The sequence below is a fragment of the Orcinus orca genome, chromosome 14 (genome assembly GCF_937001465.1).
Source record: "Orcinus orca chromosome 14, mOrcOrc1.1, whole genome shotgun sequence".
Classification (NCBI taxonomy): Eukaryota; Metazoa; Chordata; class Mammalia; order Artiodactyla; family Delphinidae; genus Orcinus; species Orcinus orca.
In genome coordinates, this window is record NC_064572.1 from 11,175,177 (window position 1) to 11,187,266 (window position 12,090).

Below are 12,090 nucleotides of genomic sequence, written 5' to 3' on the forward strand. Positions count from 1 at the left end.
TCGCCCCTCACTCTCTCCCCTGCTCCGTTATGCCTCTCAGCCACTCTCTCCCCTCACTTGCCCTTCTCTTTGGATCCAAAGTCAAGAATGCAAATATTTTGTGGTCTCCAGGGTTGGGGAAACTGAACTGGAGGATTCAGTGAGAAATGAGATTTTAGCTTTGAGACTTACTGGCCCTTTGTGGATCCAGACGGTTGGACACAGAACATAAAGGATTGTAGAAAGTTCTAAGAAAAGGAACTTTTTTCCAGCACTGGGAGGAAGACACTTTTGGAAAGTGAAACATCTGTACCATCTTACCTTTCATCAGCTCCCTGGCCTCACTGCCCCACCATACACGGGCCATCTTCCCCCTCTGGGGCACATCTCGCTCAGAGGATGTGATGGTCTAGCCCCATTCTGGGACTCCAGAACCATGGTCCAAATGCAGAAAATATTGAGAGGACACACTCCGCTCTCTTCAATGAGCTGCATGCTAACGGGAAGCCGAGAGCGGATAGAAACGCGATCCACGATGAACACAGATATTCTGATTTAGACTTACATTTCCATCTCCTACACTGCCTGATCTTTACCCAGAGAGGCCGGTAGGTGGAAGGGTGAAAGCAATTGACTGTATTTCCCTTTCCGTGCTTCCTGCCCAGAAATGCCCAGAGATACCTGAGAGAGATGTGAAATGGCTGGAAGAGGAAGAAGGAGGAAAGTAGGAAGGACAGCAAGGCAGAGACTGAAATTGGACCATCAGGTCCGTAACTGTGGACGGTTCAGTAAACATGGGGGCTGGACGGTGGCCTCTGGGAGCTCAGCTTCCCGGCCTCTCCAGTCACCTTTGTCCCTCTCCTGGCTTTTCATGCATCTCAGATATGTACAAACAGGAACAGGTGCACGAAACCAAAGTCAGGTGTGTTCCGCTAAAACCCATGCCATGTCGGCAACAGGGGTGGTGAGCTGGAGCAGAGAGCTGTGAGTGTTATAATCCCTCTCCCTTTGATTTATAGGAAATGTCGTTGCAGCCAAAGCCCTTTTGTTTGGGGGCAGTGGTTTTCAAACCGTGTTGTTCAAGGTCAGAGATTAATGTTAGGGTCCCCGAGAGGAATGTGTAATCACGGCAGATGCTTCTAATTTAAGTGGCTTCTAATTTACGTGGCTTCCTCGTCTTCAGTGCTCTGAAGCGGGGATGTGGTGTCGTGAATACAGCACAGAAGAATCAAGCCTAGAGTGACAACCTATGGTTTCTGAAGTTGCTCTCTGTGTACCTGGAGAGTAACTCTCCATCGTGTTGCTACTGGGCATAGGTAAAGCCCCCCACCCTTCACCGAAGGCCATACGAGGTAGAATTTACCTGTCACATGGCTGTCGGTCCCGTGGTCCAGCCCCCGCTTGCCAAGCGCACTCGCTTCTCCGTGGCAAGTTGGAGTCTTAGGTGAGCCATCACCCCTCCTCCTCTGCTCTCTCCGTCAGGTCCTGTTCAAGCTCCTCCTGGGCAGTGCTAAGTTTGGAGAAGCCGCCTTATTTCTGTCCATTCTGGGTGTGTTTAACATCCTCTTCATCACCTGTATTCCTGTCATCCTCTACTTTACCAAAGTGGAACACTGGAGCTCTTTCGATGACATTCCATGGGGAAACCTTTGTGGATTTTCCGTCCTCTTATTGAGTAAGTGGCGGTCACGCTGTCAGAATCACCAGAAAGCAGGGACTGACAGCGGCATCCGGGCAGCTCAAGGGGAGTCTTTGGAAACCCGTGTCCTGAAGGAGAAAAACGAGTCTGTCATTATCCTTAAGTTCCTCGTGCTTTTCTAGGTCATTGTGTCGCGAAAAGGAAAGCCTTTGAAATGGTGACACTGGATTCTAATTCCAGGACTACAGTCGCTGCAGTAGTGGCCATGGTCATTTGGTGCTCTGAAGAGTGAACTAGTAGCCCAGAATGCTGCGTGTTATCTCCTAATAATAGTACATTCCTTACATAGGGCTGGTAAGAAGTTAGTAAATTAGTGCATGCAGAGAGCTCTTAGAACACTGCCTGATAATGTTCAGTAAATACTACCGACTGTCATCAACATTAGTGTCATCATCACCATTAGTTGATATAAGGCTGGTCCTAAGCAGGAAAGTAACCAAGGAGGTGCCTCATCCCTTTTCCATCAAAAACTGTACATACCACTTAAAAACGATGAGGATAATAAAATGTATGCTATATGCATTTTACCACAATTTAAAAAATTCAAAAAAAAAAACTGAATTAAAATAAATTTAAAAATAAAAACGTACATTCCAAAGCTCCTATTCATAGTCATCCCAGAATCATTGCCAGCAACAGAGAAAAGCAAAGTTAGTGGGATACATAGGGGGCCCCAGTCCTCTTTTCTAGTGCCTGCTCGCTGGTTACCTTTTCCAAATTTCTTTTCCCTTCTTCAAAGCTCAGGAAAGAGAGGAGAGCTGAGTCAGCAGGATGTTTGGCCCTGATCCCCCAGTTCTGGAGCCCTTGCAGGAACCCGGAATTCACTGAGTCAGAGTAAAGGGCAAAACACCTGCGACTCCAGCCTCATCAGAGAAGCTGGGGTCCGACGGACCAGGGGAAAGTCCAGGGCCAGTCGTGAATAACACCTGTTTTTTTTAATTCTGTATTTCAGCATTCAATATTGTATTAAATTTTGGAATTGCTGTTACATATCCCACTCTGATGTCTCTTGGAATCGTCCTCAGTGTACCTGTGAATGCAGGTAAACCTATGTGGCTTTCTGTATCTGCTTGTAAACACACACACACGCAAACACACACAAACACGCATGTGCGTACACATACGTGTGTTCTGGCTGTGTCTGGCGTAGCAGGCATGTTTAACCTTCTCTGTAGAAAGAAAGCACTTCGGTAAAACGTTGACGTTTGTGACACATGCAATATTTTCTCCAGGGCGGATTGATTTGCACATACCACACGAAGATACAGAAAGTCTAAAGCCATCTCCATTCAAACTGGCGTGGGGGGATCAGATGTATATCATGAATACTATTGCTAAGTATAGACAAATAGGTAGCAGAGGAAATTTTTACTTTTTGTTAAGTGGCTTTCCAGAAGAGACCGCTAGCTCCGGTTATGGAAGGCCTGAGGTAGAGGCATGTCTGCAAACTGCAGAAGCATAAACACTGTTCCCCGAGTCCCAGAAGACAGCCCTTCCCCCAGCTGCTCAGGTCCTGCTCTTTCTCTCACTGGGGACTCGCCGACACGCTCAGCCGGCAGCTCTTCCAAAGCCTGCCATCACCTGCCCCTCACCTCCTTCCTTTTCCTGGCTTCTTCTGCTATGAATTTCAGATTTTCCTCCCAGAACGCCCCCGCCTCACACCTGCCCTCCCTATAGAACCTGTTTGTGAATCACTTCTCCCCAGAGCATTCACCCCCTTGGGCTTCGCACAGCTCCCGCCAAAGCCATCTCCCGACCCTCCCGCTTCTGGGCCGTTAGAGGATTAGGCCCCCAGGGGATGGCAACCCCTTATCCTGTTCAGTCTGGCGTTAGTAAGCCTGGAAGCACAGGCAAAGCCGCCATCAGCTTCCTAAACCTCTTCCTGCTGTACCATTCCACACGTTCTGTACATGCCTCACCCTGGCCCCAGACTCCTTGGGCCCAGCACCATCCCTGCCCAGAGGGAGGATGGCGGTCCCCACGCATCACTCCTCTGGGCCTTTGCTTGTCCCCTAAAAGTGAAGGTCGTCCCCACGTCATCACCTTGGTTGATACGAGAACCACATGAGATGACCTATGAGGCAGAACTTCCAAAGGCAGGAAAGCCCCTGAGCTCCTGGAAAACTGGTAAAAAAGTGGTCCAGCTTGTCAGTTTCCATACACTACAGGCTTCTGAAAAATAACGCATCAACTTACCCCCGCTGCATCTTGGGGTGTCTTTATAGTCCCACAGTGTTCTTATTTCAAGGAGGCATAGTCCAGGCGGCCCTGGTATAGAAGCTACTTTGACCGTATCATACAGCCGGGTGTGTGAGAGGTTAATCAGAATTCTCTTACTACTTACCTGCAACGTAAGAGGGTCCGTAACGTGTCAGGGGAAGGAATTACCTTCAGTTCTCCAGGGGAGGAGAGAAGCCGAGGAGTCGGCTGTTGCCTGACTGTCAGAGCAGAGCCCTTGCTGGGCTTTCTGACTTTCCCTGACGCCCTCTCTAGTGCAGCTTGTATGGCTTGCTAATTGACTCTCCCCATCTGTGAATTAACAGGCCATGCTGCCAATATTAAAAATCAAACTGCTTCTGAATTAGAGTGAGATAAAAGCGGCACTTTAATTCCACAAAAGGGCTACTAACAAAGTGCCTTTTTGTGTGTGTGTGTTTTTTGCGGTACGCGGGCCTCTCACTGTTGTGGCCTCTCCTGTTGCGGAGCACAGGCTCTGGACGCGCAGGCTCAGCGGCCATGGCTCATGGGCCCAGCCACTCCACAGCATGTGGGATCCTCCCGGACCGGGGCACGAACCCGTGTCCCCTGCATTGGCAGGCAGACTCTCAACCACTGCGCCACCAGGGAAGCCCACAAAGTCCTTTTTTCAGGTTTAACTTTTACCTCTCTACCCACCCTCCAGACAGAGGTGAGAGTCAGTTGCAAGGGTAGGGGGCGGGGCAGGAGGATGTGGCGGGAGATGGCGGAGATGACAGAGCAGCCCCCTTTAGCGGCGGGCGAGCTGGGGGGGGACAGCGGTCCAGCACGTCAGGCTTCAGAAGCGGCACATGCAAGTCAGAAAACCCTCTTTCACAAAATGCGTTCAAAAAAAGCAATCTAGGGCTTCCCTGGTGGTGCAGTGGTTGAGGGTCCGCCTGCCGATGCAGGGGACACGGGTTCGTGCCCCGGTCCGGGAAGATCCTACATGCCACGGAGCAGCTGGGCCCGTGAGCCATGGCCGCTGAGCCTGCGCGTCCGGAACCTGTGCTCCGCAACGGGTGAGGCCACAACAGTGAGAGGCCTGCGTACCACACACACACACACACAAAAGCAATCTAATTCTCCCTTGTGGAGAGGCAGGCCCCACATTTTCTTTGTTTGATTTAGTTAGGAAAAGAGAACAAGAAAGCAAAAAAAGAAAAGAAAAGAAAACCAACATTTGAAACGCTTTTGATCTTTAGTTATGAAGAGAATGATGATCTAGATTTGTACGAACAGACGTGAATCCTGTTCTCATTTTGTTCCCTCACCTGATGTGGGTCAGGAATGAGCTTCCTGGACCTTTAATAAACTTTCATAATCGGTGGTGACACAGGTGGCATTCGAGCCTCACACTGATAATATCCTGGGGTGGAACAAAAGTTTGTATTTATTATCTTCAAAGAACCAGGTCAAGTTCGGTCTTCAGAACGTATATTATATATATCATGCTCTTAAATTATAAAAATAAAGTATGTCACTGTAGAAAATGTGAAAAGTGCCAAGAATATAAAGAAAGCAGTAACGTTTGAATTACCCTGCCAACCCGGAGGTGGCCACGATTAACTTCGGTGGATGTATATATTAATACACACGCACATCTCCAACCGCCCCTGGTGTTTCGTTTTGTCTCTCGCACAGATCAATGTGGGAACTAAGGTACCAGGTCAATTGGGGAAAGTGAAACACAGCGCAAGGCCTCGCAGCAGACAGGGTTTGTAAAGTTGACGGGGGATTTCTGGGAGGCAGCCCCTGCCCGCCTGGTCAAGGGAGAACAGCTCCGGCCGCGCGGAAGGGGCGCCCCAGGCCCTGGCCTGGCCGGGGCCCCGCCCTCCTGATGGCCTGGCACGATCGCCCCCGCGGTAACCCACGCTCTCCATCCCCTACAGTTGTTGATCGCTACACCAGTAAGATCGTCTTCAACGGGGTCCGGGTCATCGCCATGGTCATCATCGGCCTGGGCTTCCTCCTCCTGCTTCTGCCCGAGGAGTGGGACGTCTGGTTGATGAAGCTGCTCACCCGCCTGAAAGTGAGGAAAAAGGAGGAGGCGGCGGAGGGCGGCGCGGACCTGGGCTCGGGACCTCAGAACAAGGGCGGAAGGGCCCGGCCCTCCTTCGCCCGCTGACGGTCTGCCCGAGAACTCTGTGTGACGCTCGCGTGGGTGATTTGGAATCTCTTCCCCGCAGGGGGAACCTCGGTTTGGTGAGGTGTACATACCTGTACAGTTTTGGTAATCTGCGGTAAGTTATATGGTATTTATTGGCATGTCCAATTTGCTTGCACTTTTTTTCACATCAGACCTTTCACTTAAGGGTACCAGTTGAATACGGGAGAGAAAAGACCCTCTCCGCTCTTTTTAAATGAATGTAAAGCAGCATAGAGTGTTGCTTGCCTAGATCGTTCGGGATGACAGACGTTCTTGACAAGGCAGGGCAGATGTTTTGACTCTTCCCAACTGAAAATTACATTGCACACTGTGATTATTTTTCAGCTATGGTAGGTCATACCTTGTTTTATACCAGAGCTGTACTCTTAATTTTAAGGGATTTCAATGAACCAAAAGATTGCTCTGAGTTAATCTGGATAAACGGATTGTTGGATGGATGGGTTGATGTGATGTGAAAAGCTGGAGCAGAAAAGGATAATGGACGTGGAAAACCATTGACTGTGGCTAACTGGGGGTGGCGATCGGAGGAGGACAGGCCCGAGCCGGGTAACAGAAAGGGAAGGTTAAGTCCCAGCCCCAGCTGGCTCGCTCTCACGTGTCTATGTAAGATCATGGAAGAGAAATTACAGTGCCTTCTACAGAATTTTTGTCTTTACCTATGTGAAGCGAGGTGACATTATAGGTCACTGGTGCCGTCTTATCATTTAGATGTAGAAATCTTTAGAAACAAAAGACTATACATTGTGTGTGTGTGCGCGCGTGTGTGTGTGTGTGTACAAAGTGGCAAAGCTGATGACCGGGGTAGTAGAACACGGGTCACGGTGTGCATATAAGGTAGACTCCGCAGGAGATGAATCGCTGGTTGCTTTTACTTCCTGACCAAGACCGCAAGATTTACTGAGTCTGCAAACCTTTTTATGAAACTTTTAAGCACCACGCTGTTTACTTCCACAGTTTAGGTCTGCCAGAGAATTCTATCTGTGATAGATCTGTAAAGAGGGACAAGGGGGTTAGAGTTTACTATTTTTGAAGTTTACATTGTTACATAACGAATCGGAAACCTTATTTTGAAACGGCGTCATAACCCAGTGGTGTGCTCTGTAACCATGGAGTCTTTCGTTTCCTAGGGGAAAGGGCATTCGTGACCTGAACTTTTTAAGCAAATTATTATTCTCAGTTTCCATTCCCTGTTTAACCAAATAGATTAATAAACGATTTAAAAAAGAAGCATTCGGTGCCGTCTTGGTGGCCACTCTGTTCCTTTCCCACTAGGCTAGGTCTGACTTTCCAGCTTCCTCACCTCATACTTTTCTCCCAGCGAGCCCCACTCTCCTGCACCTTCAAGGCACAGGAAGCCATTCAGCCGTCTCAAGGGAAGAAAGCTCTTATTGCAGACAGAGTTGACTTTCACAAAAGAGAAATGCAGGACACAGAGGCGGCCTCGAAGGAAAGGTCTCCGGGCAGTGTTCCCCTCCCGTCCTCCTGCCCCGTCCTGTCTCCTCTCCTCGGATGCCACCCTCTGTGCAGCTCTGGGGTTGCAGCCCTTTCCTGTGCAGCCCGGTTCCCTGGCTCCCTTACACTCGGGCCTCAGAGTGGCAGCCTCAGTCCCTAAACTGACCTGGTCTTCCAGCTCAGCTCCCACACCTGACTTCTGCCTTAGGTGCCCTGACCCGTTCTGGCTCTAGAGGGAATTTGATGTAACGTGTATGTCACTGTTGCAGGCAGCTGTGGCCAGGCGCTCTGAGGTCCAATGTCTCTCATCCCCTGGCCACAAAGGGCTGGGTTCTCTAAGAGGGCGTGGGAATGGAGAGGAGATGACAGCCTCTTTAGGACACTTCGCCCCGCCACCCATCCCTAGAGCATCTGTACACCATGCACCACTTGCTACGTGAGGTTGTAACCTGGGGAGTGTAGTCGTCCAGATCAAAGGGCTCCCCTGCGCATGTCTCCCGTGTACGCCGGGAGCCCTACAGTGGAGCCCGAGCCCGTCACCTCCATGACTGTCTGGGCTTCCAACCTCTCGAGTTACCCCAAGGTGCCAAACAAATATTTCCTTTGTAAGCCATAACCTGAAAAATTGGGAAACCCTACACGAGAGCAGATTTACCTTCTTCTCCCATGGGCATAAAAGACTATGAAGACCCAAAAGAATTAAGAGTAGGAACTCAGAGAGATATTTATACGCCTATAATCGGAGCAGCATTAATTACAGTACCCAACGGGTGGAAGCCACCCAGGTGTCCATGGATGGATGAATGGATACACAACACGTGGTAAACACGTACAATGGAATAGTATTCAACCTTAGAAAGGAATGCAATTCTGACCCAGGCTACAACACGGAGGAACCTTGAAGACACTATACTAAGTGAAATAAGCCACTCACACAGGACAAATATTAGCTGATTCCACTAATATGAGGTACCTGGAGTAGTGGAACTCACAGAGACAGAAAGTAGGATGCTGGTTACTGGGGGCTGGGAATGAGGAGTTATTGTTCAGTGGGTACAGAGTTTCAGTTTTATAAGATAAGAAACGTTCTGGAGGTCAGTGGTGGTGACGGTTGCACAATAGTGTGAATGTACTTCCTGCCTCTGAGCTATGCACTTAGAAAGGGTCCAAATGGTAACTTTTTATGTTATGTATGTTTTACTCCAATTACAAAAAAGACTATGAAGGGTAAGGTATGTGAAATAGAAAGGTTAGGTATGTGAAATAGAAAGGTTAAAACTTGCAGGAGAGGTTAATGCCCCTTTCAGGACATTATAAACCTGAGTTGGGGTGAGGGTTGGAGATGTAAGAGATTTCTTTCCAAGGATACAAACCACAACTCCTCTGACCCCCTCTATCCCTACCATGTAGATTTTGAGAATTGGGAGGAGCTATGGCAAACCAGGAAGGACCCATGAACAGAAAATCTCAGGAAGGGGTTCCTTCTGATGGAATCTTGGGGGTGGCTTTGGGAAACAGGCTCCATTTTTGCTCCCCCTGGGGGATTGTCTGCCCCCTAGAGGCCAGTCTGGAAAACAGTTAAAGGATTTCTCTATTTTTGCTCCTTTAAGGAATAAAAGTAAAATGAAGATGGAAGGTACAAAGAGGCTATGGGGTCTCTGCTGCTCCAGCCCGCCCCTCTCAGAATGTGGACGTTTGGGGCCAGAGGATACAAAGTGATCAGCCAGCGCCCCCCTGCCACACTGAGTCAGCGCTGTCTCTAGGAACCCACCCACTGTGCAGACCCTGAGCTCCTCCTTACTTGGGCTGACAAGGGTAAAGAGACTCCAGAGGCAGGAAGCTGTGGTCAGAGACCTACCTCCTTACAGAACAGAGGTGTTTCCGAATGTAGGCAACGATGTGTCACATGGAGTTCTTTATCTTCAATTTTGAATATAAATGATTTGTTCTAAAATTAGAATATAGTGGTAGTTGCACAGTCCTATAAATATGCTAACACTTTTTTAAATTGTACACTTCACATGGGTGAATTTTATGGTCTGTGAATTATTGATCTATCTCAGTCAAGTGGTTTAATGAATAAATAGTTGCCTCACAAAATGATTGAAAATTCTTTTGCCCAAATCTCACCAGTAGGAAGGACGTCTGTGGGATTGTTGGCTTGTTTTTGGCTGCCCAGCATCTGATCTCTGTTGGAAAGACTATCTTGCTGTTGTTGCAGAAGCTGAAGGGAATGGAGTCTCCATTTCAGACCCCAGCGTCCGGGGGAGAAGGGGAGGGTGTGAAATGGACTTGGCCAGTGGGCCAGTCTCCCAGGACTTAACCAGACCCCACGGAACACCCCAGGAAGACCATGCTGACCGGCCAGTCCTCCAGAGTCCTGCTGTGGCTCCGGCCTCCTCCCACCATGGAGGTTCGCATTCCTCCCTTTTCCAAACAGATCCTTCAGACACATACAGTCCCTAAGAGGCTTCCAAAAAATGTTTTTCTGTTTAAGACATAAGAAGCCACTGCTATTGCTTGAATCCAAGAACTCTGAATAATATGTGGGAGAAAACTGGAATGTTCAAAGAAAAAAGTTGGACTCTTTTTTGGGGGTTGGTTTGTTTTTACTTTCTGGTACTCACACTTCTTGAATCTGGGCTCCTTATGGCCTAGCAGGACTCCTTGGTCAAACTGCTTTAAAGAATGGAGGAGACTGATTCATAAGAAATACACCCATGATATATAAATAGAGAGGGTTTAAAACTTTTTCACAGTGCTTAAAATACATTTAAAAATTTTTTAAAGAATAATATTTTCCCTTACATAATTTTTCATGTATTCAGCATTGTCCAAATCTTGAGAAAGTCATTTTCTTGAGTTAAAATGGTAAGCTTCAGCTAAGGGAAATCTGTAAGTTATCCAAAAATGTGGAGTTACTAGAATCGTAACAAATGAGACTTTTATGTAATGTAATGTATTATGTATTGTAAATTTTAACTCAAAACATTGTGAATTTGTTTCTCTTATTGAAAAAAGAATAGGTTTCCTGTAAAAAAAATGGGAAATACCCATCAAGCCACAAGCCAGCAAGAAGTGCGTTTGTACCCAGAGCAGCAGTAGCAGTAATAGCAGTGGCCTCTGACACCGGAGAGGGAGCCCAGAATCTCACCAAGAATATCTGGAGGGAGCCCCCAGGCTCTTCCTCTCTGAGGGTGACAGGCACCCCACAGAAGAGGCTCTCTGCCATAAGGAAAAAATTAGAGGGACTTAAAAACCTCCAGATGGAAATTTCAGGAGTCCCCAGTGTTTAATCCCCATTGGAAACAAGACCTGCTGGCCCCCTAAAGCATTCAGTTTGTTAGGAATCTATGCTATGCTAACGACGTGGGGAATCTCAGAGGCTAGGAAGAGACAAGGGTTAAAGGGCCCTGCTTATGCCCACATACAGCAGTACCTGTGAAGGGGAAATTTGGGTATAAATAAAGAAAAGCAGTTAGCATATCACTATGGTGATAGCAATACACCTATGTATTGGGGACTAGAGTTTGATGTTTTTTATGCCCCTGGCCACCCTCTTGTGACACCTCCATTTATGGGTACTGTAAATTCAGTTACACCGAGTAGATGTACTTATTCAGCCAGTGTTCCCTCACTCTTCCTGTTACCCGATTTTATCCCCATAGTGAGAAAACTGCATTTATGATGTACTTTCCTTTATAATCTGGAGGGTGCAGAGCAGGCAGCCTTGTGGGGATGCTGGTAGCCTAGCGCTTTTCAAGGATTTTGCAAATGTCTATACTTTGTAGATAGCCCTGCTGAATGGTACTGCACCAGATGTTGGATTTCCTCAAGGACCTCATGTGTGAGTGTGTGTGCATGCATTTGCCACATGTACTGTGGGCATATAATTAGCACATCTTTCCAATCAATTAGGCTATTTCTACTTTTTTAAAATTTTGTTTAAGTAAATCATTCATGCAAACCAATCACTACATAATAATCACTAATTTTTTTAATGATACCATTTAGAGTTAGACGTATACTTATCCAGCTACAACCTAGTGACTGTCTTTAACCCCTTATCCCATGCAATCATCATTTATGGACCTGGTGTTTTTCTCCAAAGCTTAACTTTTAAAACCAAGTCTTACCATTAGCACCAATTTAAAGTCCAAAGTACATTTGGACATTTAGCTGCCCCCCAGATCTGGCTTTCCTGAGAGCGTTATTGCATCAAAAGTTTAACGTGTTACTTTTGTCTAGATTTTCTTATATTTTCTGATAGCATTTAATTTCCTGTCTTTTCTTTAAGCAGAGAGAAGGTGCTGAGTTACTGTTTAGCAGTCTCAACTACTTTTCTGAATTCTCTGTCGGATCCTTTGCTCTCTTTTACCAATGACCATTTAGTAAGATGAAATTCTAGTGAGTTCTAGGTTGTACCTGTTGCAGGGCATTTTTGCTTGGTGTTTCTCAGAAATTAAGAGAATAAGCCATGTTCTGCTATCTTTTCCCATACAGGACAAATGCTGTTAGAACTTTAGATGCCAAGAGATCACTTAAAAAACATTTG

General features: G+C 47.3%; 1 protein-coding gene across 4 annotated transcripts in view; it reads left to right on the forward strand.

Moving 5' to 3' along the window:
* The window catches only part of SLC35F3 (solute carrier family 35 member F3), a 311,515-nt gene that overhangs the window by 282,650 nt on the left and 16,775 nt on the right, over positions 1-12,090 (forward strand). Inside the window, exons 6-8 of one of the 4 annotated variants that reach the window (XR_007471239.1) lie at positions 1,462-1,654; positions 2,631-2,720; positions 5,806-6,156. Coding sequence is in view for 3 of the 4 variants with exons in the window: in XM_049696870.1 (XP_049552827.1) it covers positions 1,462-1,654; positions 2,631-2,720; positions 5,806-6,041 (519 nt within the window). In the remaining variant the exon portion in view is untranslated. Of the gene's footprint in view, positions 1-1,461; positions 1,655-2,630; positions 2,721-5,805; positions 7,633-12,090 lie in introns of those variants that run through there. The other 3 variants (XM_049696870.1, XM_033408876.2, XM_012537362.3) reach the window with 3 other exon arrangements.